Source organism: Lycorma delicatula, chromosome 6 (assembly GCF_047948215.1).
Source record: "Lycorma delicatula isolate Av1 chromosome 6, ASM4794821v1, whole genome shotgun sequence".
NCBI classification, from domain to species: Eukaryota; Metazoa; Arthropoda; class Insecta; order Hemiptera; family Fulgoridae; genus Lycorma; species Lycorma delicatula.
In genome coordinates, this window is record NC_134460.1 from 1762303 (window position 1) to 1787172 (window position 24870).

Sequence of the window (24870 nt, forward strand, 5' to 3'; positions counted from 1 at the left end):
CTTTACATCAGCTTGAACTTCAACTTTAACTATGTTATCATTGTCATTGTCATTGTTGATAATATGCATACATTATTAAAATATTCTATCAAGCAGCACGTATGCTATGTAAACTTCTATATTAAGATTTCATACAACACCAATTTTGACTGTAAGTATGAAACTTTCTTATTTTATAAGTAAAATTTAATAGATTGCTTTACTTTATAACTTTTAATTATACAAGGAAGAGGTAATGTCTACATACTTACTTAAGGTACTATATTATAAAAAACAATATCAGCAAAATAAGTTTTTTTATAATGAAATGTATAAAAGAAAAAAATCTTCTTCCATCACACTTACTTTTCTTTTTCTCTAATTTCCTCCCGTTCTTGTCTTCTTTTTTGTATATATTCGACAGCTGAATTTACACAACCATTAGTAGCTCGTACACCAATTCTGGCTTCAGCTGGAGTAAAACCTAAGAAAAATATGAAATATTAAGTAATAGATTATTAGTATAAGTAACTTCTATTATGTGGGGGCTTGTTTTTAATACAAGGGACTCAATCAAAACTATTCTGTTCAATGAGATTGAAAAGCTGATAATTCCACAACGTATGAAACATTTCACAGACCAACTTCTGATATTTGATAGTTGTAGAGTAGATATAAAAAAAATGTAACAGCCCAAGCTGCATTTAACAAATCAGTTTTATAGATAACTGTTGTTAAACAATGTTGGGTGCAGTTTCTCATGTTGTTATTTACTTGTTGTTGAGTTTACACATGTTGGTATTTACTAATTGGATCATGCCGTGACATTTTGACTGAAAAATTGAACGTGCATTGAGTTACAGCAAAGTTTGTTCCTCATTTGATGACCAAACAGCAGAAAAAACATCAAGTGGACGTTTGTCGGCAACTTCTTGAAGAACCCGATGATGATGTAACATTCATGCAAAGGATCATAATGGGAGATGAAAGTTGGTTATGGCTATGACATTGAAACAAAAGTTCAATCGTTAAAAAATCACACCTTACAAAAACTGCTACCAGCACTTAAACACGTTGCACTGAAATAACAATAACACGAAAACTAAATGAGAAATAAACAATCCAAGAACATGTGCTTACAGAGGAGATTATGTGAAACACAATGCTGCCAACCACATGTCACTAAATATCTCCACTGGGGCATGTAATTAAAAACGTTTGTTTATTTTCTGAGTAGACCTCATATGAAGCATACACAAAGAAAAGAAAAATGCAGGAAGCATTTGAAGAATGAACATGGAAGAGATTGGAGAAGATTAAAGGACAGACTAAATGAAAAATGAAATTATGGGAAGAGTAAACAAGAATAGAACATAATAAAAACAATTAAAAATAGTAAAGCTGACTGTAATGTCTCATGAAAGGAGAATTGCTTAAAATAGTATTAGAAGGATCAGCAGTTTTATAAAAGAGAGGCTATAAAAGTAAAAAATTGTAGAAAGTCTAATGGAAATGGGAGCTCTTGGGATTGTAAGTTTAGTACGAAACAGATGAGAATGGAGATGAACATGTTGCAAGGAACGTGGCTCAAGGTTCATCATATAAAAATGATGTGAACATATCATGCATCATCTACATCAGTTTATTATAATATTTAATTATATTAATCTTATCAACAAAGATAAGGAATACTGATTATACATCAGATACATTTTACTGTAGATTTACAAATTTTTCAAACCTAAACAAATAAATATTAATTTTCAGTATTATTGATTTCACTGCGGAACTAGTATAGAAATCCATTAACAAATTGCAAATGGTATATAATCCAAATTAATATATAACTTCATGTAGTCATAATATTTCGATAATATTTTGTCCATAATGTAATAGCGGGGTTTCAAATAGTCATCGTTTTGGAATAACCATGATAAAGTCATGAAGTATACATAAAAATATTCTTTCAAGAATCTATGAGTCACAGGGCAACTCCTTTAGTTGTCCTGCAGATAGCAAGACAGTATTCATTTTATTGCAATAAAGACAGAGAATGTCTAGTGATCCATTCTTTTAAATGGCTCAAATTTCAAATTTGAACAGGAAATACTTGTTATTTGCGTAAATGAAGTCGACGATTCAAATGTATCACCTTTGGAGCTGAAATGTTATTACTCTGATCAGAAGATCCAGGCAAAGAACACACAGATGTATCACAACTACCGTTCTCACAACTGTTGATCAAAGATTTAGTCTGTAGAGTCAAAGTACCACCGGGAGATAAAAAAGCTTTCAGTAAAGGCTGAGAATTCCTTATCTTAATTATTTCATTACACTGCTTTGCTTTATTGTGCAAAGTCACAATAGCCTTTCAGCCTATATTACCATGTCCAAAAAGTTTTTTTACACACATCACAAAAAGCATGTATCTCTCTTCTCAACAAACTGAATTTTGGTTGTAAGTTTATATCTAACCGCTGATCATTAAACGGCCTTTTTTTATGCTATTTAAAAGCAATTAATTACTAAAATACAAAAAAAGAAATTCATGGTGGTTTTAGAGAAATTTCCAAAAACAGTTAACAACCTTTAAATTTTTCAATGGTAACCTTTTGTTAAAATGTCACCGGTGAATAAATTAACTGCAATTAGAAATATACCTCCTTTAATATAAAATAATAATTGGGGGAATGTAAGTAAGAACAGGACATGTTAATGGCTGCTTGAAGCACGTAGTTGCAAAGTGCTGGGTGATGGAGGTTATTTTATGTCATATTATGCAGAATTGTAATCTCTTGAAATCACTTTTCATTAATACATATAGAATGGTGCAAAATTTAAAAATAAACCATAACATGAAGAACACATCGTCCTACATTATGAGTTAAATCTTATGGTTTATGAGTATGTCAATACTCATAAACCGTAAGATACATTTAACGATTGTTTCCCAGATTCTATATTACATTTCATTAAATTTTTTTTTTTTTTAAATATACTTTTTCGTATATATAATTTAAAATCCGGAGGTAAAATAGTCCCCCGTTCGGATCTCCGGGTGGGGACTACTAAGGAAGGGGTCACCTGAAAATTAAAAAATAACATTCTACGAGTCGGAGCGTGGAATGTTAGAAGCTTAAAAAAGGTTGGTAGGCTAGAAAATTTAAAAAGGGAAATGGGTAGGACAAATTTGGATATAGTAGGAATTAGTGAGGTTCGGTGGGAAGAGGAAGGCGACTTTTGGTCAGGTGATTTTAGAGTAATTAACTCAGCGTCAAATAATGGGCAGGCAGGAGTAGGTTTCGTGATGAACAAGAAGATAGGGAGGAGAGTAGAGTATTTCAAAACGCATAGCGATAGAATCATTGTAATAAGGATAAAATCAAAACCTAAACCGACAACGATTGTTAACGTCTATATGCCTGCAAGCGCCCATGATGATGATGAGGTAGAGTGTGTATACGAAGAGATTGATGAAGCAATTAAACACGTAAAAGGAGATGAAAATTTAATAATAGTTGGAGATTGGAATGCAAGCATTGGAAAAGGCAAGGAAGGAAATATAGTGGGTGAATACGGGCTGGGCAAAAGGAATGAAAGAGGGGACCGACTTATAGAATTTTGCACGAAGTATAATTTAGTAATTGCCAACACCCGATTTAAAAATCATAATAGAAGAATATACACTTGGAAAAAGCCAGGCGATACTGGAAGGTATCAGATAGACTATATCATGGTTAAGCAAAGATTTAGAAATCAACTCGTTGACTGCAAAACTTACCCTGGAGCAGACATTGATAGCGACCATAATTTGGTGATTATGAAATGTAGATTGGGGTTTAAAAACCTGAAGAAAAGGTGTCAGATGAATCAGTGGAATTTAGAGAAGCTTGAGGAAGAGGAGGTAAAGAAGATTTTTGAGGAGGACATCGCAAGAGGTCTGAGTAAAAAAGATAAGGTAGAAAATGTAGAAGAAGAATGGGAGAATGTTAAAAAGGAAATTCTTAAATCAGCAGAAGCAAACTTAGGCGGAATAAAGAGAACTGGTAGAAAACCTTGGGTTTCAGACGATATATTGCAGCTGATGGATGAACGTAGAAAATATAAGAATGCTAGTGATGAAGAAAGTAAAAGGAACTATCGGCAATTAAGAAATGCTATAAACAGGAAGTGCAAACTGGTGAAAGAAGAGTGGATTAAAGAAAAGTGTTCAGAAGTGGAAAGAGAAATGAACATTGGTAAAATAGACGGAGCATACAGGAAAGTTAAGGAAAATTTTGGGGTACATAAATTAAAATCTAATAATGTGTTAAACAAAGATGGTACACCAATATATAATACGAAAGGTAAAGTCGATAGATGGGTAGAATATATTGAAGAGTTATACGGAGGAAATGAATTAGAAAATGGTGTTAGAGGAAGAAGAGGAAGTTGAGGAGGATGAAATGGGAGAAACAATACTGAGATCTGAATTTAAGAGAGCATTAAAAGATTTAAATGGCAGAAAGGCTCCTGGCATAGACGGAATACCTGTACAATTACTGCGCAGTGCAGGTGAGGAAGCGATTGATAGATTATACAAACTGGTGTGTAATATTTATGAAAATGGGGAATTTCCATCAGACTTCAAAAAAAGTGTTATAGTTATGATACCAAAGAAAGCAGGGGCAGATAAATGTGAAGAATACAGAACAATTAGTTTAACTAGTCACGCATCAAAAATCTTAACTAGAATTTTATACAGAAGAATTGAGAGGAGAGTGGAAGAAGTGTTAGGAGAAGACCAATTTGGTTTCAGGAAAAGTATAGGGACAAGGGAAGCAATTTTAGGCCTCAGATTAATAGTAGAAGGAAGATTAAAGAAAAACAAATCAACATAGTTGGCGTTTATAGACCTAGAAAAGGCTTTCGATAACGTAGATTGGAATAAAATGTTCAGCATTTTAAAAAAATTAGGGTTCAAATACAGAGATAGAAGAACAATTGCTAACATGTACAGGAACCAAACAGCAAAAATAACAATTGAAGAACATAAGAAAGAAGCCCTAATAAAAAAGGGAGTCCGACAAGGATGTTCCCTATCTCCGTTACTTTTTAATCTTTACATGGAACTAGCAGTTAATGATGTTAAAGAACAATTTAGATTCGGAGTAACAGTACAAGGTGAAAAGATAAAGATGCTACGTTTTGCTGATGATATAGTAATTCTAACCGAGAGTAAAAAGGATTTAGAAGAAACAATGAACGGCATAGATGAAGTCCTACGCAAGAACTATCACATGAAAATAAACAAGAACAATACAAAAGTAATGAAATGTAGTAGAAATAACAAAGATGGACCGCTGAATGTGAAAATAGGAGGAGAAAAGATAATGGAGGTAGAAGAATTTTGTTATTTGGGAAGTAAAATTACTAAAGATGGACGAAGCAGGAGCGATATAAAATGCCGAATAGCACAAGCTAAACGAGCCTTCAGTAAGAAATATAATTTGTTTACATCAAAAATTAATTTAAATGTCAGGAAAAGATTTTTGAAAGTGTATGTTTGGAGTGTCGCTTTATATGGAAGTGAAACTTGGACGATCGGAGTATCTGAGAAGAAAAGATTAGAAGCTTTTGAAATGTGGTGCTGTAGGAGAATGTTAAAAATCAGATGGGTGGATAAAGTGACAAATGAAGAGGTATTGCGGCAAATAGATGAAGAAAGAAGCATTTGGAAAAATATAGTTAAAAGAAGAGACAGACTTATAGGCCACATACTAAGGCATCCTGGAATAGTCGCTTTAATATTGGAAGGACAGGTAGAAGGGAAAAATTGTGTAGGCAGGCCACGTTTGGAGTATGTAAAACAAATTGTTGGGGATGTAGGATGTAGAGGGTATACTGAAATGAAACGACTAGCACTAGATAGGGAATCTTGGAGAGCTGCATCAAACCAGTCAAATGACTGAAGACAAAAAAAAAAAAAAAAAAAATAATTTAAAATATTTTAAATAATCATGGTGACCAAAGTTTTATTAATCCTGATTTTACAGAACTATCTTATAAAATCGTTTTTTTCAATTTCTTAGTTTAATTAACAAAGAATAAATGTAACAGATAAATAAATAATTATTATTAAAAAAATGTCTTGCGTACCAAATTCAACAAGTTCACAAAGGCTTGTGTCATCAACTTTAAGTAAAGCTAATTCATGCTGTGTTTCTTCAAGAATTTTTCTAGCTTCAGAATGTTTATTTTGATGAAATAAAACGATACCTTGAAGTAAATGTAATCTCATTAGAAGTGCTGACTCATTTCTTAAAAAAAAAAAAAAAAAAAAAAATATTTAAATAAATATAATTACAAATAGCATGAGAAAATGTTAAAAGATTTTCCAGCAGATAAATTTAATCAGCTAGGAAATTTTGACAGGTGAATGAAACCGTTCTGAAAATTTTAATTACAAAATATAAAAATGGGTAAATACATCTTAATAAATGATTAAAAAATGTAGTTTGCTTAAAAACTGCTATAGGTCTTGTTAAATTTTACATTAGGAAAAATATATTATATTTTTCCCTTTACGTCATTAATACAAATTCCATAAACAATTTAAATTCCCTTTACACTATTTTTGCAGAAAAATTACACAATGATGTAACAGGGATGATAAAATTTCATGATTATGTTTCTTAGTTGATTATAAAACTAAACAAAATTAGTGAAACTAAATAAGGTTTTTATTTTAAAGGTGAATAAATATATAGTTAGAATCTTGCAATTTTATGTTCCATGCTAACTGTCTACTTAAATAAAAATAATATTTTCAAAACTTATAAATATTTATAAATAACAGGATAACCCCAGTAAAAAAATGTTGATTCATATTTTATAATTATGATAATGTACTACTATGCCAGTTTTGAGATTGAATTGTATCAAATATCAGCTCCCTGGCAAATCATTAAGTTACAATAACTAATATAAGTGTAAGTTAAATGAGAATAAAAGAAAATATACAAAAAAAAAAAAAATACCCCGTAAATCATAAACTTAATAGAAATTTTTCCCAGTATATAAATTCTTGCTTCAAAAAAGTTTTATAAGGATAAAACCATAGTATGTAGTGAAGTTAAAATAGGATTTGCAAAATAAAAAAAAAAAATTATTTTAACCATCTTTTTTTTCCAATCTGATTCAAAACTGAATAAAAAAGTAAGATGCTAATAAACAGCAGAATTAATAATGCATGTAGTGAATTGAAGAGATTTAGCTGCAGAATGAAAATGAATAAAAGTTAAAATTAAAATGTTAAAGTTAAAGTTAAAATTAGAGTACAAATGAGGTTGTCAATTTTAACTGATTGTGAAAAATCCAATCAATGCCAAAAATAATTTTACAGTATGCAACATTATAACCACTGTTAGTACGGACACTGAATATAAATTAACCGATGACTTTTGATTAGTTACTTTCGCTATATTTATAGTTTTTTTCCAGTTATTTTACTGTAATATTTGCAATAAATATTCAATGAAATTAATAACTGCAAAGTATGATGTTCAAAGTGTACCTGCTAGGCAATAACTTGGTAAGTAATGTCCCTAATCAACACTCTTCCAATGATTATACTGACTATCATTTAATGTAGGTGCTGATTTTAAAACAGAATGATTTATGAAAAATTATAAATGCTGTTTTGCCTAACAGCAAGAACAACAAAAGTTACTGCTGGAATATTCTGTAAAAATTGGAAAAAATACATAGATGAATTATGAAAAGGTTAAGTAGAAATAGAATACTACTTTGTTTTTGCTTGACCAATGAAGTAAGCATTTACAAATTCAACACTGCTGTGCGTAATCCTGAAACTAACCAATTAGTAAAAAAAAAAGATTCTGATGTATGCATGAGTTATCAGAATACACTAATAAAGTTTACTCTGATGGGAAAAAAGCAGTTTGTTCAGTGGTCATGCAATAAACCTAATTGCTGAAGTAATTATGACGAAAAAGTCTCCTAAAAAGATGAAAGTGAACAAATCTGACAATAGTCTGTATTCTAAAATGCAGAATAATTAGTCTTACTCTTTATTTTATTTAATTTTGACAAAATACATCTCTATTTACGACAAGTGACTGGTAAACCAATGTTGTAAAAAAAATATGGGGGAAACTTTATTAAAATTTACAAATAAAAAATTACTTTTAACATTTTATCATAAATGACACTACTTTAAGGGAAGAATTAAAAAAAGTTCTGTTATTTTCATAGACTATCCTAGAATTGTTTTTTCTCTAAAACAAAAGAGAAATTAACAAAATAAAATAAAAAAAACATAATATTTTTTTAAAAAAATTATGACAAAATTTTTCAGGTATATTTTATTCTGCCATGGATTTAAGAGAACTTAAAAGAGTTTGGCCAAAACATTCAATGATCTGAAGAATGTGGGTTTCAAAATAGTTGGCCTCCATCCTAAAAATAATAGTTATAACTGGTTATCTATCCTTCATATGGGCAAAATTTTACTTTGCTCGGTTTTTAGTGTTACCCAACAAACACCAATAGATATGACCACACTTCATTTCTAATTTCTTAATTGATTTTATTTTTTTTTTGTTTTTTAGTCAAGTAACTGGAAGCAGATGCAGCCAGTTGTGTTACACATACAATAACAGTGGCTGTGTTGGTTAAATCACCACATCGTACACAATCGCACCTCTTAAAAACTCGAAATTCTAAAAAACCTGAAAGTGATTTTTAGATATTTATCTTAAGAGTATTTGCAAGACCCAGTCTAGTGAATATCTTGTTTAGTATAGTTGGAAATGAGAAAAATTTGCAAGAATTGTCAAAACATTTTTCACTTTTCGTTACTACTTCAAGATTGAATTTTGTAAAATCTAGAATTGGATTTTAGATATTTACATAAAATTTACACACAAAAAATCTGGTTGATTTCTTCATTTGTTACCAAGAAAGTACAATAAAAAAAAAGGCTCTTCAAAAATAAATTTTAAATCCATTTTAACCCTTTAACATGGAGATTAAAAAATCTAAAAATTAGCTTTAAAACATTCACATGAAGATTAGACACACTAAAAATCAAGTTGTTATCATTTGTTACTGAAAATTAAAAAAAAAAATTGTAAATTTCATTGATACTCCATTTCAACCCTTTAAACTTGGAATTTAAAAAAATCAATATACAAATTTTCATTAATTTATCTTCAGTAGTTTTTACTAGGTGTTAATGAATCAGCCAGTTAGGACAAGTTGCTTTATAGTTACAGAAGATATAAATATTCAATATTTATACAAATATTTACTACAAAAATATTGGTATGTTTATAAAAACACAGGTTATTTAAAAAAAAACAAAATTTTATTTGATGATCCAGGTCAATTGTTGAATCAGAATCTCTTAGAAAAAAAAACATTTTATTTCAAAATTTAACCGATTATATTTGGCATTTAAATCACCTCTTTGGTGGACATACTTTTTATGATTAAATTAATGATAAGCCTCAGAAATATTTTTTCTCTACAGAATAATTTAAAACATTAATATAAGCAGGTTTAAAAAAATCCTAAGTTTTTAAAGCTAAATCAAATAAATATTAAAAACAAGAGGGCTGACTACCAGAAAAATTAACATTTCTAAACTGTTTTTGAAAAAAATTACCAAGAGGAAAATGCAGACAATCTATAAAAAAAGATAAGTGCACTTTTTAACTGCTTAATAATCATCATCAATAATAAAGTTTTCAGAAACTATTGCACTGACACAACTTATACATTACTTCCTTTCACACGTCACTACAATTATAGATAAGGAGTTTCCTTAGGAAATCCTGAGTATGTTTCATGCTTCTAAACTTTAATTTCTGAGTAAAAAACATATATATATGCTGCCTATTGTCATCTTTAAGAAGTATACATTTCTTGCTAGAGGGTATTTGATATCACTCCTCAAACCCTTATTTTATAATTTATTTTTTATTTCCTTGTACGAAGTAAAGGAAGTATTGTGATTGCAAAAAATTTCAGTTTTCAGAATTCAACAAAAATATCCATTTTGATCATCCCTGAATCCATTTTGACTAGTTTTGGCATGATGTCTGTACATACATATGTATTTCGCATAACTCAAAAATGATTAGCTGTATGATGTTGAAATTTTGGATTTAGGTCTGTAGTAACATCTAGTTGTGCACCCCTCCCCTTTTGATTGCAATTGACTGAAAGTGTCCAAAAAAGCCCAAAATCCCCAAAAAAATTGGATTTTGGGGTTATTTCCATTGGTTCCAGAGTTATAGTCAAATTAAATTTTAATTAATGAAATATTTGGATCTTAAAAGGGGAAGGCACATCAGTTTGAATCAGACTTCATCTCCAATTTTTTAACTTTTTATTTTAATTTAAATATATTGATTTATTAATAATTATTAATATCTGATCGTAAAAAAAAATATAATAAATAATAATTCAATAATAACAATAAAAAAAAGAGAAGTTATTAATGAAATAAAATTTTATGCATTTTTCATTTAAAAAAATGTATATATGTAATTTAGTAGGCATACAAGGAAGTCATGTGGTGTCTAGATCAAATTTTTTTCAGTCGGATATGTACAAAGATATCTCTCAACCCTATTCCAGTGACTTCCATTTCCAATCTGGGAGTTACACAATAATTGTAATCGGCGACTATAATACAATTTGGATGAGGCTGGGTTTCCTTCATCTACTTAAGTATACCTTTATGAAATAATCATTGAATAGATAGAATGATCTACCTTGTTCTAGTATTAAACTAATCAACTTACCAGAACTTCCTTTTAAAGCTACAACTCTTTCCAAGTTAGGTCCATAACTATATCTGAATTTTGATTCGCATATTTTCAATCTTTCTTCAGCGTCTGGTAACTGGGTAACATTTTTCAAACAAAGATAACACCATGCAATATCCAAATTAAGTAATGCATAATTATCAACAGAATTCAGCAGCTGAGAATTACAAGAACTGTAAAATAAATATACATAATTATAAACAGTTTATTTTTGTTTTTTATATAACATTTAATAAACAATAAATATTTATATAATATTCTGTCCATTTACTATATTTACTAGAATATTACTACTAATTATTATTTAGTTAATAAATGACAACCAACCTAAATTCCTTAACTGCTTCGAGTAGAAATATGAGTGCAAGAGCAAATTCATCCTTTTTAAGAGCAGCTTTTCCTTTTTCATGTAGTGCCATTGCTGATAACAAAGCTTTTTTCTCTTTATGTGGAAGAACAAGAGTTTTACCAACCTGGTCAGTTATCTGTTACAAATTAATAAAAACAATAAAGAAAATTTTTATTTATTATTAAATTTTATAATACTTTTATTAACAACCTATTACTTTATATAAATACAATTTACTATGGAGAGTACAGTAGTTCTTTCATTTAGTAATAGAAATAAAATTAGAATTACATCTTTTATAACAGAATGGAACATGAAGTTCTCCCAGGACTTTCATAACCTATTCTATTATATAAATAAAAATGTAAATGTTACTTTGTTCAAAATTTTCAATCTCCGAAAGTTCTTCACCGATTGCTTTGAAATTTTGACACACTGCATTCGAATATGTGCGTGTTTTTATATACCTAAGATGTCACACCTGAGACAGGTAAAAACATACTTTTTTTGAAAAACATTGCTATCTGTTGGATGTAAAAGCAATACACACGATACCTACTATATTTTACGATTCCATTTCAATGTTTCTGATACGTGTGTGCTATAGACTAAAAAACTACTGGAACAATTTATGGGTGGGGAAAAGTGAGAAAGGCAAAAATTGGAAACAGGAAAAATTGAAAAAGATAAAAGAAAAAAAAGGGGAAAATTGAAAAGGAAAAAATGGGAAAAGAAAACAGAAAGGGGAAGGGAGACAAAAGAAAAGGGGAAAGGAAAACAAGGAGAATATAAATGGGGGAAGGAATGGGCAGAAAAGAGGGGAAATGGGAGAAAGTGAAAGGGAATATGGTAAAAATGAAAATAGGTAAAATGGAAAATGGGAAAAGGAAAGGGAAAAAGGGGAAGGTTATATTTTGTGAAGTTCTGTAATGTTCATTTTGTTTTATTGTTTTAATGTTCATGTTTTATCAGACTTTCAATTGTGTACATTTAATCTATATATACGAGGTGCGACAATAAAGTAATGAGAATGATGTGAAAAAAATGTTGCTTACTGTTTTAGTCATGTTTAGTGTTGTCTCCTTCAAAGTAGTTTCCTTCTGATTGCACATACTTATTCCAGCGCTTCTGCCATTGATGGTAACATTTGTGGAACTCATCTTCTGTAATATCCTCCAAGACCCTCATCACAGCTTTTTGGACATCTTGTGTTGTTTGAAAATGGTGTCCCTTGACCGCCATTTTGACTCTTAGAAATAGAAAAAAGTCGCACAGAGCGATATCTGGTGAATAAGGTGGCGTGGTAGTACTGAAATTAGTTTTGAGGTTAAAAACTGCTGTACTGACAGAGCAGTATGGGATGGCGCATTATCGTGATGCAGAATCCAATTATCAGCAATGTTGGCACGGACGCGAAGAACTAAAATTTCTTTGTAGATTATCGGTTAACTGTTTGTTCAGGAGGCACCCGCTCTTTATGAACAATTCCCTTGGAATCGAAGAAGCACACAAGCATGCGTTTCACTTTTAACTTTGAAATGCGAGCTTTTTTTGGTCTGGGTGATCCCTTTGAGCACCATCGCAAACTTTGGCGTTTTGTTTCTGGATCGTATTGAAAAACCCAACAATCATCACCAGTGATAACACGGCTCAACAAATCTGAATTGATTTCCGTTTGCTCTAACAGATCGGCTGCCACATTTTTCCGTGTTTCTCGCTGTTGTTGTATGACTTTTTGGGGACCATTTTTGCACAAATCTTTCTCATACCAAGATCTTCAGTTAATATTAGACGAACCGTTTCTCGATTGATGTTGAGTTCTTCTGCGATCATTTTCACGGATAATCTTCGATCAGATCGTACGATTTCACGCACCCTGGTCAAGTTGACATCTGTCCGTGAAGTTGATGGTCGTCCACTGCGGTCTTCATCTTCAACATTCGTTCTGCCTTCACTAAAAATTTTATGCCACCGAAAAACTTGAGCTCTTGACATAACCTCCTCTCCAAAAGCCTTCTGAAGCTTATCATAAGTTGTCGTCGTGTTTTCACTCGATTTAACGCAAAAAGAAATGGCATACCGTTGCGCAATATTTTGCGGTTTCATTTCTGTGACGAGAGACACAAACACGTGTTCATTTATTACAGCACAACTCACGACTGAGCAGTTGCATCAATGTGCCGCTTGGACTAGAAGTAGCTTATAGACCAAGGTCAAAGATCAGTCTCATTACTTTATTGTCGCACCTCGTATATATTCAGTTATACCCTGATGAAATGAGGTCATACTGAGATTTTTAAGATGTTAATTAAGTGGCAGAATTAGTGATTTCTTATCGGTTTTTGACTGGAAAAATTGAATAAAATAGGTCCTAGAAGAGTAATAGTAGAAACTACTGCACTGTATATGCAGTAGTTTTTGAGAAATCTACGGTGAATACCAATAAATTGGGGTAAAACCCTGTTTTTTATACTTGGCGTATAACTTTTTTAAATGGATAATAAACACATAAAACTTTTAAGAAAAACTTGTTGAGAATTTCATTCTGAATAAAATATTGTAAAATAAGTTGAATAAAACAAAAAAAAGGTAGAAAAATTCAAATTTTATTTAGAAATAGTTCACTAGACCAATGTGGATTATACATACAAGTTTACAGTAAATGTTCAAAAATAAAACACACCATTTTCAACACGATTCCTGGCACGCTTTTGTATCGATTTTTAGTTGTTCAGGACTGCCCTTAAGTTGTTCAGTGGCATCCATAATGTGGACAATTAATTCCTCACGAGAACGTATTTTTGTTTTGTATATAATATTTTTCATCCATTCCCAGACACAAAAATCTAAAGGTGTCAGATCAGGTGATCTTGGAGACTAGGAACATGGACTTCTATGACAATTCAATTTCTCAGGGAAATGATGATTTAGGTGAGTGGAAATGGCAGAAGAGAAGTGAAGTGGCTCAGCGCTAGAGAAACATCTTGTCGACGCCATTTAGACCGTCCGGCCCCCCCCGGTGGTGCCTATGCCTTCTGCATCGGCGTATTTTTTTCGGAAGACCGAAAATTCGGCCGAAACGAAAATTGACGTAATCGAGTATATGTCAGCCAGGATCGAAGCTATTCGACCGGGACCGAAGCCATATCGACCGTCCGGCCCCCCCGGTGATGCCTATGCCCTCTGTATCGGCGTATTTTTTTCGGAAAACCAAGAATTCGGCCAAAACGAAAATTGACGTAAACAAGTATATGTAAGCCAGGATCGAAGCTATTCGACCGGGACCGACGCCATTTAGACCGTACGGCCGCCCCGGTGATGCCTATGCCCTTTGCATCGGCGTATTTTTTTCGGAAGACCGAGAATTCGGCCGAAACGAAAATTGACGTAATCGAGTATATGTCAGCCAGGATCGAAGCTATTCGACCGGGACCGACGCCATTTAGACCGTACGGCCCCTTCGGTGATGCCTATGTCCTCTGTATCGGCGTATTTTTTTCGGAAAACCAAGAATTCGGCCGAAACGAAAATTGACGTAAACAAGTATATGTCAGCCAGCATCGAAGCTATTCGACCGGGACCGACGCCATTTAGACCGTACGGCCGCCCCGGTGATGCCTATGCCCTCTGCATCGGCGTATTTTTTTCGGAAGACCGAGAATTCGGCCTTTCTTCGATTTCTGCGGCAAAATTTTTAAAATATGGCATATATTTTACAAATACTTGCGCTCACGTAAGTACTGAAATTATTATAAAGCGGTGTCATTATGTTTACAAAATTTTGAAAAATGAACCCTCAACCCCCCGCCCCCGCACACCCCCTCCACATCGGAGGTGTTGATGCAAAACTTCTACCAATAAATTCTCTAACATACGAATCTCTATACAAAATTTCATCAAACTCTATTTATCCATTCAAAAATTATTAAGCTTCCGACACGCCAACAGACGCACTGATATACGTATGAACATTACCCCCCTCCCCACAACTGTTAATTAGGTTTTCTGGGGTTCCTGGGTGATGAAACGTAAAGAAATGTGAAATAACCCATACCACATTTTTTGACTTATTACCATAATTTCTTTCTTCACCACAGCTTTAGAGCAGTGGTCTCGAAAGTGGTGTACGCGTACTCAGTTCCGGGGGGTATGCAAAGTAATAGTTGGGGATACAACAAATAAGTAGTATAAATAATTTGATTTTTTACTATATACACACGTGGACGCGCGCGCGCACACACACACACACACATAAACACGCGCAACATACACATCACGCCCCCCCCCCCCCCCCGGTGATGCCTATGCCCTCTGTATCGGCGTATATTTTTCGGAAAACCGAGAATTCGGCCGAAACGAAAATTGACGAATTCGAGTATATGTCAGCCAGGATCGAAGCTATTCGACCGGGGACCGACGCCATTTAGACCGTACGGCCCCCCCGGTGATGCCTATGCCCTCCGTATCGGCGTATTTTATTCGGAAAACCGAGAATTCGGCCGAAACGAAAATTGACGTAAACGAGTATATGTCAGCCAGAATCGAAGCTATTCGACCGGGAGCGACGCCATTTAGATCGTACGGCCGCCCCGGTGATGCCTATGCCCTCTGTATCGGCGTATTTTTTTTCGGAAAACCGAGAATTCGGCCGAAACGAAAATTGACGTAAACGAGTATATGTCAGCCAGGATCGAAGCTATTCGACCGGGGACCGACGCCATTTAGACCGTACGGCCCCCCCGGTGATGCCTATGCCCTCTGTATCGGCGTATATTTTTCGGAAAACCGAGAATTCGGCCGAAACGAAAATTGACGAATTCGAGTATATGTCAGCCAGGATCGAAGCTATTCGACCGGGGACCGACGCCATTTAGACCGTACGGCCCCCCCGGTGATGCCTATGCCCTCTGTATCGGCGTATAATTTTCGGAAAACCGAGAATTCGGCCGAAACGAAAATTGACGAATTCGAGTATATGTCAGCCAGGATCGAAGCTATTCGACCGGGGACCGACGCCATTTAGACCGTACGGCCCCCCCGGTGATGCCTATGCCCTCTGTATCGGCGTATATTTTTCGGAAAACCGAGAATTCGGCCGAAACGAAAATTGACGAATTCGAGTATATGTCAGCCAGGATCGAAGCTATTCGACCGGGGACCGACGCCATTTAGACCGTACGGCCCCCCCGGTGATGCCTATGCCCTCTGTATCGGCGTATATTTTTCGGAAAACCGAGAATTCGGCCGAAACGAAAATTGACGAATTCGAGTATATGTCAGCCAGGATTGAAGCTATTCGACCGGGGACCGACGCCATTTAGACCGTACGGCCCCCCCGGTGATGCCTATGCCCTCCGTATCGGCGTATTTTATTCGGAAAACCGAGAATTCGGCCGAAACGAAAATTGACGTAAACGAGTATATGTCAGCCAGAATCGAAGCTACTCGACCGGGAGCGACGCCATTTAGATCGTACGGCCGCCCCGGTGATGCCTATGCCCTCTGTATCGGCGTATTTTTTTTCGGAAAACCGAGAATTCGGCCGAAACGAAAATTGACGTAAACGAGTATATGTCAGCCAGGATCGAAGCTATTCGACCGGGGACCGACGCCATTTAGACCGTACGGCCGCCCCGGTGATGCCTATGCCCTCTGTATCGGCGTATTTTTTTACGGAAAACCGAGAATTCGGCCGAAACGAAAATTGACGTAAACGAGTATATGTCAGCCAGGATCGAAGCTATTCGACCGGGGACCGACGCCATTTAGACCGTACGGCCGCCCCGGTGATGCCTATGCCCTCTGTATCGGCGTATATTTTTCGGAAAACCGAGAATTCGGCCGAAACGAAAATTGACGAATTCGAGTATATGTCAGCCAGGATCGAAGCTATTCGACCGGGGACCGACGCCATTTAGACCGTACGGCCGCCCCGGTGATGCCTATGCCCTCTGTATCGGCGTATTTTTTTACGGAAAACCGAGAATTCGGCCGAAACGAAAATTGACGTAAAGAAGTATATGTCAGCCAGCATCGAAGCTATTCGACCGGGACCGACGCCATTTAGACCGTACGGCCGCCCCGGTGATGCCTATGCCCTCTGTATCGGCGTATTTTTTTACGGAAAACCGAGAATTCGGCCGAAACGAAAATTGACGTAAACGAGTATATGTCAGCCAGGATCGAAGCTATTCGACCGGGGACCGACGCCATTTAGACCGTACGGCCCCCCCGGTGATGCCTATGCCCTCTGTATCGGCGTATATTTTTCGGAAAACCGAGAATTCGGCCGAAACGAAAATTGACGAATTCGAGTATATGTCAGCCAGGATCGAAGCTATTCGACCGGGGACCGACGCCATTTAGATCGTACGGCCGCCCCGGTGATGCCTATGTCCTCTGTATCGGCGTATTTTTTTCGAAAACCGGGAATTCGGCCGAAACGAAAATTGACGTAAAGAAGTATATGTCAGCCAGGATCGAAGCTATTCGACCGGGGACCGACGCCATTTAGACCGTACGGCCGCCCCGGTGATGCCTATGCCCTCTGTATCGGCGTATTTTTTTACGGAAAACCGAGAATTCGGCCGAAACGAAAATTGACGTAAACGAGTATATGTCAGCCAGGATCGAAGCTATTCGACCGGGGACCGACGCCATTTAGACCGTACGGCCCCCCCGGTGATGCCTATGCCCTCTGTATCGGCGTATATTTTTCGGAAAACCGAGAATTCGGCCGAAACGAAAATTGACGAATTCGAGTATATGTCAGCCAGGATCGAAGCTATTCGACCGGGGACCGACGCCATTTAGACCGTACGGCCGCCCCGGTGATGCCTATGCCCTCTGTATCGGCGTATTTTTTTACGGAAAACCGAGAATTCGGCCGAAACGAAAATTGACGTAAAGAAGTATATGTCAGCCAGCATCGAAGCTATTCGACCGGGACCGACGCCATTTAGACCGTACGGCCGCCCCGGTGATGCCTATGCCCTCTGTATCGGCGTATTTTTTTACGGAAAACCGAGAATTCGGCCGAAACGAAAATTGACGTAAACGAGTATATGTCAGCCAGGATCGAAGCTATTCGACCGGGGACCGACGCCATTTAGACCGTACGGCCCCCCCGGTGATGCCTATGCCCTCTGTATCGGCGTATATTTTTCGGAAAACCGAGAATTCGGCCGAAACGAAAATTGACGAATTCGAGTATATGTCAGCCAGGATCGAAGCTATTCGACCGGGGACCGACGCCATTTAGATCGTACGGCCGCCCCGGTGATGCCTATGTCCTCTGTATCGGCGTATTTTTTTCGAAAACCGGGAATTCGGCCGAAACGAAAATTGACGTAAAGAAGTATATGTCAGCCAGCATCGAAGCTATTCGACCGGGACCGACGCCATTTAGACCGTACGGCCGCCCCGGTGATGCCTATGCCCTCTGTATCGGCGTATTTTTTTACGGAAAACCGAGAATTCGGCCGAAACGAAAATTGACGTAAACGAGTATATGTCAGCCAGGATCGAAGCTATTCGACCGGGGACCGACGCCATTTAGACCGTACGGCCGCCCCGGTGATGCCTATGTCCTCTGTATCGGCGTATTTTTTTCGAAAACCGGGAATTCGGCCGAAACGAAAATTGACGTAAAGAAGTATATGTCAGCCAGCATCGAAGCTATTCGACCGGGACCGACGCCATTTAGACCGTACGGCCGCCCCGGTGATGCCTATGCCCTCTGTATCGGCGTATTTTTTTACGGAAAACCGAGAATTCGGCCGAAACGAAAATTGACGAATTCGAGTATATGTCAGCCAGGATCGAAGCTATTCGACCGGGGACCGACGCCATTTAGATCGTACGGCCGCCCCGGTGATGCCTATGTCCTCTGTATCGGCGTATTTTTTTCGAAAACCGGGAATTCGGCCGAAACGAAAATTGACGTAAAGAAGTATATGTCAGCCAGCATCGAAGCTATTCGACCGGGACCGACGCCATTTAGACCGTACGGCCGCCCCGGTGATGCCTATGCCCTCTGTATCGGCGTATTTTTTTACGGAAAACCGAGAATTCGGCCGAAACGAAAATTGACGAATTCGAGTATATGTCAGCCAGGATCGAAGCTATTCGACCGGGGACCGACGCCATTTAGATCGTACGGCCGCCCCGGTGATGCCTATGTCCTCTGTATCGGCGTATTTTTTCGAAAACCGGGAATTCGGCCGAAACGAAAATTGACGTAAAGAAGTATATGTCAGCCAGCATCGAAGCTATTCGACCGGGACCGACGCCATTTAGACCGTACGGCCGCCCCGGTGATGCCTATGCCCTCTGTATCGGCGTATTTTTTTACGGAAAACCGAGAATTCGGCCGAAACGAAAATTGACGTAAACGAGTATATGTCAGCCAGGATCGAAGCTATTCGACCGGGGACCGACGCCATTTAGACCGTACGGCCCCCCCGGTGATGCCTATGCCCTCTGTATCGGCGTATATTTTTCGGAAAACCGAGAATTCGGCCGAAACGAAAATTGACGTAAACAAGTATATGTCAGCCAGCATCGAAGCTATTCGACCGGGACCGACGCCATTTAGACCGTACGGCCGCCCCGGTGATGCCTATGCCCTCTGCATCGGCGTATTTTTTTCGGAAGACCGAGAATTCGGCCTTTCTTCGATTTCTGCGGCAAAATTTTTAAAATATGGCATATATTTTACAAATACTTGCGCTCACGTAAGTACTGAAATTATTATAAAGCGGTGTCATTATGTTTACAAAATTTTGAAAAATGAACCCTCAACCCCCCGCCCCCGCACACCCACTCCACATCGGAGGTGTTGATCCAAAACTTCTACCAATAAATTCTCTGACATACGAATCTCTATACAAAATTTCATCAAACTCTATTTATCCATTCAAAAATTATTAAGCTTCCGACACGCCAACAGACGCACTGATATACGTATGAACATTACCCCCCCTCCCCGCAACAGTTAATTAGGTTTTCTGGGGTTCCTGGGTGATGAAACGTAAAGAAATGTGAAATAACCCATACCACATTTTTTGACTTATTACCATAATTTCTTTCTTCACCACAGCTTTAGAGCAGTGGTCTCGAAAGTGGTGTACGCGTACTCAGTTCCGGGGGGTATTCAAAGTAATAGTTGGGGATACAACAAATAAGTAGTATAAATAATTTGATTTTTGACTATATACACACGTGGACGCGCGCGCGCACACACACACACACACACACATAAACACGCGCAACATACACATCATGAAATACAGACAAAAAAGTGTACATCTTACTGTTACAATAAAAAAAACCTTTAAATATTAACAAACAAAAAAAAATAGAAGAGTTGAAATTATGAAATATATATATATATATATATATATATATATATATATATATATATATATATATATATCAATAAACGTACCTTATTTAACTACACGTACTTCGTTGTATATCCAGCGATGACTAACTAGACCGAGTCGGCTGTTTGTTACATTCGTTCCCTTCCGCGTACAATCGGTCATCTTCGTTCTTAACTATACAACTGTTGACTCATCTTGTTAGCCGAGTTCCAGATGTACATAACAAATTGTTTTTATTACTTTATTTCAAGAGAAGGAAAATAAAATTATATTTTTAAATTAATAAATCTTTTTTTCAAGAGGTCAAATAATTATTAAATTATTCAATAAAAATTAATTTTTGTAATATATTTAACTAAAAATTATTTATTTATTTATTATTATTATTATTTTGGAAAACAATTTTCATTTACCATATAAATAATATCTGTATCTGTAAAACATTGACTGTACCTAATCGATTGATTCATCATTAACGCCCAGTAAAAACTACTAAAGATAAATTATTGAAAATTTTAATTAATGCACGTTCTTCTTAGGAAGAGCACACTAAGAAATAATTTTTTGAAATTCAGAGTGTTTATGTTTCAAATGTAATAACAATGAAATTTACTTTTTTATAATTTCTTGGTAATAAATTAAGGTATCAACTTGATTTTTGATTCGTCTAATTTTCATATGAATATCTAAAAGCTAACATCTAGATTTTTCGAAATTACAAGTTTAAAGAGTTAAAATTGATTTTGAATTTTTTTTCAAAAACGGCTGTTATTTTTTTTTTTAACTTTTTGGTAAGAGATGAAGATATCAACTTGAGTTTTGGAGTGCTTAATTTTCATGTACATATCTAAAAAAAAAGAAACAATTTCTAGATTTTTTCAAAATTATTACACTTAACACTTATTACAAATTTTCCCCATTCCCGACTATACTAAACACGATATTCACTAGATTGGAGCTTGCAAATACTGTTCAGATAAATATCTAAAAACCATTTTCGGGTTTTTGAAAATTTTTGAAGGGTGAGACGATATATAACGCAACGGTTCAACCAACGTAGTTCTCGTAGGTTCAACGTAGTAATATAATTTCTTAGACGGAACCTCTTTCTGAGGTCCTCATATATTGTACGCTCTTCTATTAGATGCTTAATTGTAAGTGTTTTATTGCAAACACCGCACATCGGTCTCTCATCGCCGGTTAACAAATATGAATTTGTTAATCGCGTGTGACCGATTCTAAGTCTGGTCACAGCTACTTGTTCTCGGCGAGTCAACTTCACGTCGCTTTTCCATTTATATGGAGAAGTTTTCACCGAGTTTAATTTTGTATTTAAACTCCTCCACTCAGTATTCCACTTGTTCTTTTACTACGTTAGTTAGACAATTTTTAACGTCTGCCACTCTTACAGGAAATGCATCCAAATCATCGCAGACTGTTGCCTTTCTGGCTGCTTCGTCTGCGCTCTCATTACCTGTAACACCAGCATGCCCTGGAGTCCATACAAATATGCATCGCTGTCCTCGTTGATTTAAAACGTATAAAATGGACAGGATGTTTGAAATTAAGACATCCTTAATGTTTTTGTTCCGAATTGCAACAAGTGCACTTAGAGAATGGGAACAAATTAGCACTCTCTCTTCTAATTAAATAATTAATTTAATTATTTACTATATTTGAACTTGAACGGGAGTTTTTTTTTATTATTTCAGCTGATTACTTTAATTTTTTTTTTTCATTTCTTGATTCAATTGCATTCATTAATATAATATTAGCTTTGATTAATTACTTTTTTTACTTTTTTCATTTGTATAATTTCTGAATTGTTACTTTTTGAATTTGTAAGTCGCTGTCACTGCTTGTTAGCAATTTTAATTATTACTTTTATTATTTGTCGATTTTATAATTAATTTTAATTTTATTGTAATACGTATTAGTAATTTTTTTTTGTTATTCTTCGCCCGTCCATAAAAAAAAAGATTCTATGAACTTAAATGTAAATTATCGTAAATCTAATAATTAAAAAGCTAATTTAAGTTATGTTACATGTATATTGTTGAAATTGGGATGAAAAAATTAAATATTAATTAATAATTTCGAAAAATAATTATATCATCGGTGTACAGTAATGAATAAAAATAAAATATATTACTTGTTTACGATGCTTTCGTTTACTAAATAGTAGTTATTTCATATGTTTATTCTTTTTTAGGTACTGTAACGGGTACAATGATTCGACATCCGAAAAATTTCTGTATATCTTCGCGTTTCACATCCCGCAGACTCCAAAACCACTGTCAGCTCAAAAGTTTAAAATACATTTATACATGTTATATTTCAGTTTCTTGTGGACAGGATAACTGCCGCAATCACTTTCAAATTGTTTATTAAAAATAACTCGTCCCAAAATCTCAGTCGAATGGCCAAAATCGGACCGTGAGGGTGGAAGTGGGAAAACCTTTTTCGGGAAAGTTATATCGCTACAACTTTCTTATTAAGTAAAATATCGAATTCGTTTAAAGATCCTACTATTCTTTGGATAAGGGCTTAAAACTTATATAAATTTGATGTCAGCAACCGTCGGCCTAGGGGGTGGAAAAAATGGGGGTTCGAAGACAAAAAAGAATCATACCTCCCTTAATAGGCTGTGTCGAATCGGTTTAAAGTGGTCGTTAGTCCTCTAAACATTACCTAAAACTTTAACTGAAATAATTTTTGATATGACCAACCCTTACGGCAAGGCAGACCAAAATCTTGCTGCAATTGTAAAAAAAGGGGCTGTCGTATGCTAAACATGTGAAACTTTTTTTCACATGCATCCGTTGTCGTATCGAGTAAATTTGAAGTTTTTCTTAACTTTAAGGAGGAAGGAAATCTTTTTTTCTTTTTACTTAGCACCGGTGAAATCTACCTCCGCCTTCCGGCGTGCCGAAAGGGATTTTTTTTTTAATTCCTGGATTTAAATAAAGTTAAGGCAGTACGACTAGCAATATTAACTTGCACTGCTGCGGGATAATATTTTTCAAAGTTTACCTATATCTTAAAGGATAAACAGCGATTCTCAATAAGCCTGATTTTAAACAAAAATTTATTCACCTAAGCGGCAACATAGTAAGAGGAATTTTTATAAGGTTATACTTTTTGATTTTATTTACATTTCACATCCTAAGGAAGTCTCACGTTAAAGTTTAGTAATCGCAATAGTAAAATAATATTCTGATCGCGTGTAACTGACCACCGATCGTGATTTAATATAAAATTTCTAATGAAATTTATCTGTAATTTAAGCTATAAAATCCCCCTCCGCCTACTTTATAATTACTAACAGTCAGTTACTTCTCGTGAGGGGCGTGAGGCTCTCAAATAGAAAAATGAGATATAACAATCGATCACTCCATTTCAGTTATATTATTTCGACTTTTATAGTTCCAGTTCGATCGGTACATTATACTTCATATACTAACTGAAATAAACAGCGTCCTTTAAAGAACTTATTTAATTTCCAACCGGAAAGAAAACATTCATTTAAATTTTAAAAAAATCGATATTATTATTATCGTGTGAAATCTGTGACGCCAACTAGTGGATTACAAAAACACAACGTTCTACCAAAAAGAGACGTTTTTGAAATATCAGAAATGTTCCTATTAAAGATATTAATGCATATTTAGATGAAAAATAATGCGAGTATTACCAAACATCTTTATTGACGAGTAGTTAATTTAATTATGCAAATACTTTTCGATAACAAAGTTGACTGTAACACAAAAAACTCCAATAAAACCAAGGATCCACCATTCTTCATCGGTCATTAGACCGGTGTGCAACTCAAAGCTACATTAACAAAACAAACATTCGTAAATAAAAACCGTCTCGCAATCACGCGTAATACTCATATCCACATAAAGATTGTTTTTTTTAATTCTACTTGGTTCAATTTTTATTCCTATGTTTTTTTTTTGTTTTTTTATTTGTCTATTACTTAGCGATTTGTTCGAAATGAAAATTTTCGTGAAAATCAATCTGTAGAATCCGTGTTTGAAACATTTCCTGTTTTATTTACTGAAATTTTATTTTAACAAACTTCACCCTTAGCGGTTAAATAAAAAATAAAAAAATTACTCTTGAAAAGTTGTAAAAAGTTTCTTTAAAGTTTTCCTACGATTATTCTCGGTGAATAGATCACGAATAAAAGCTTTCCGTTGGTACCGATTAAAAATCCCGTTAAAAATTATTTACTGTTATTTACGTACGTACATAAATATAAATACATGTGTTTTTAACCGATATTATATGCGAGGACTAACACCGAAAATAC

General features: G+C 35.3%; 1 protein-coding gene across 2 annotated transcripts; it reads right to left on the reverse strand.

The window, feature by feature from the left end:
* Positions 1-252: 252 nt before the first annotated feature.
* Positions 253-21141, reverse strand: LOC142326482 (NEDD8 ultimate buster 1-like). 2 transcript variants are annotated; one of them, XM_075369060.1, is made up of 4 exons: positions 20615-21141; positions 11145-11302; positions 10794-10990; positions 6126-6278 (listed from the first exon to the last, which is right to left on the reverse strand). In XM_075369060.1, the coding sequence occupies exons 2-4, from the start codon at positions 11234-11236 to the stop codon at positions 6259-6261; spliced, it is 309 nt and encodes a 102-aa protein (XP_075225175.1). In that variant the 5' UTR covers positions 11237-11302; positions 20615-21141; the 3' UTR covers positions 6126-6258. The 2 variants fall into 2 exon arrangements, with proteins under 2 accessions (XP_075225176.1, XP_075225175.1); XM_075369061.1 differs by lacking the exons at positions 11145-11302; positions 20615-21141 and adding an exon at positions 253-463 and having other exon boundaries at positions 6118-6278; positions 10794-10928.
* Positions 21142-24870: the final 3729 nt, after the last annotated feature.

Excerpts from the sequence above, each read along its gene's own strand:
- LOC142326482 (XM_075369060.1), bottom strand. The coding sequence starts at position 11,236 with ATGGCACTACATGAAAAAGGAAAAGCTGCTCTTAAAAAGGATGAATTT. Across the intron at positions 10,991-11,144 it reads GAAGCAGTTAAGGAATTTAG|TTCTTGTAATTCTCAGCTGC; the intron begins GTTGGTTGTCAT and ends TTTATTTTACAG. Across the intron at positions 6,279-10,793 it reads AGCTTTAAAAGGAAGTTCTG|AAATGAGTCAGCACTTCTAA; the intron begins GTAAGTTGATTA and ends TTTTTTTTTAAG.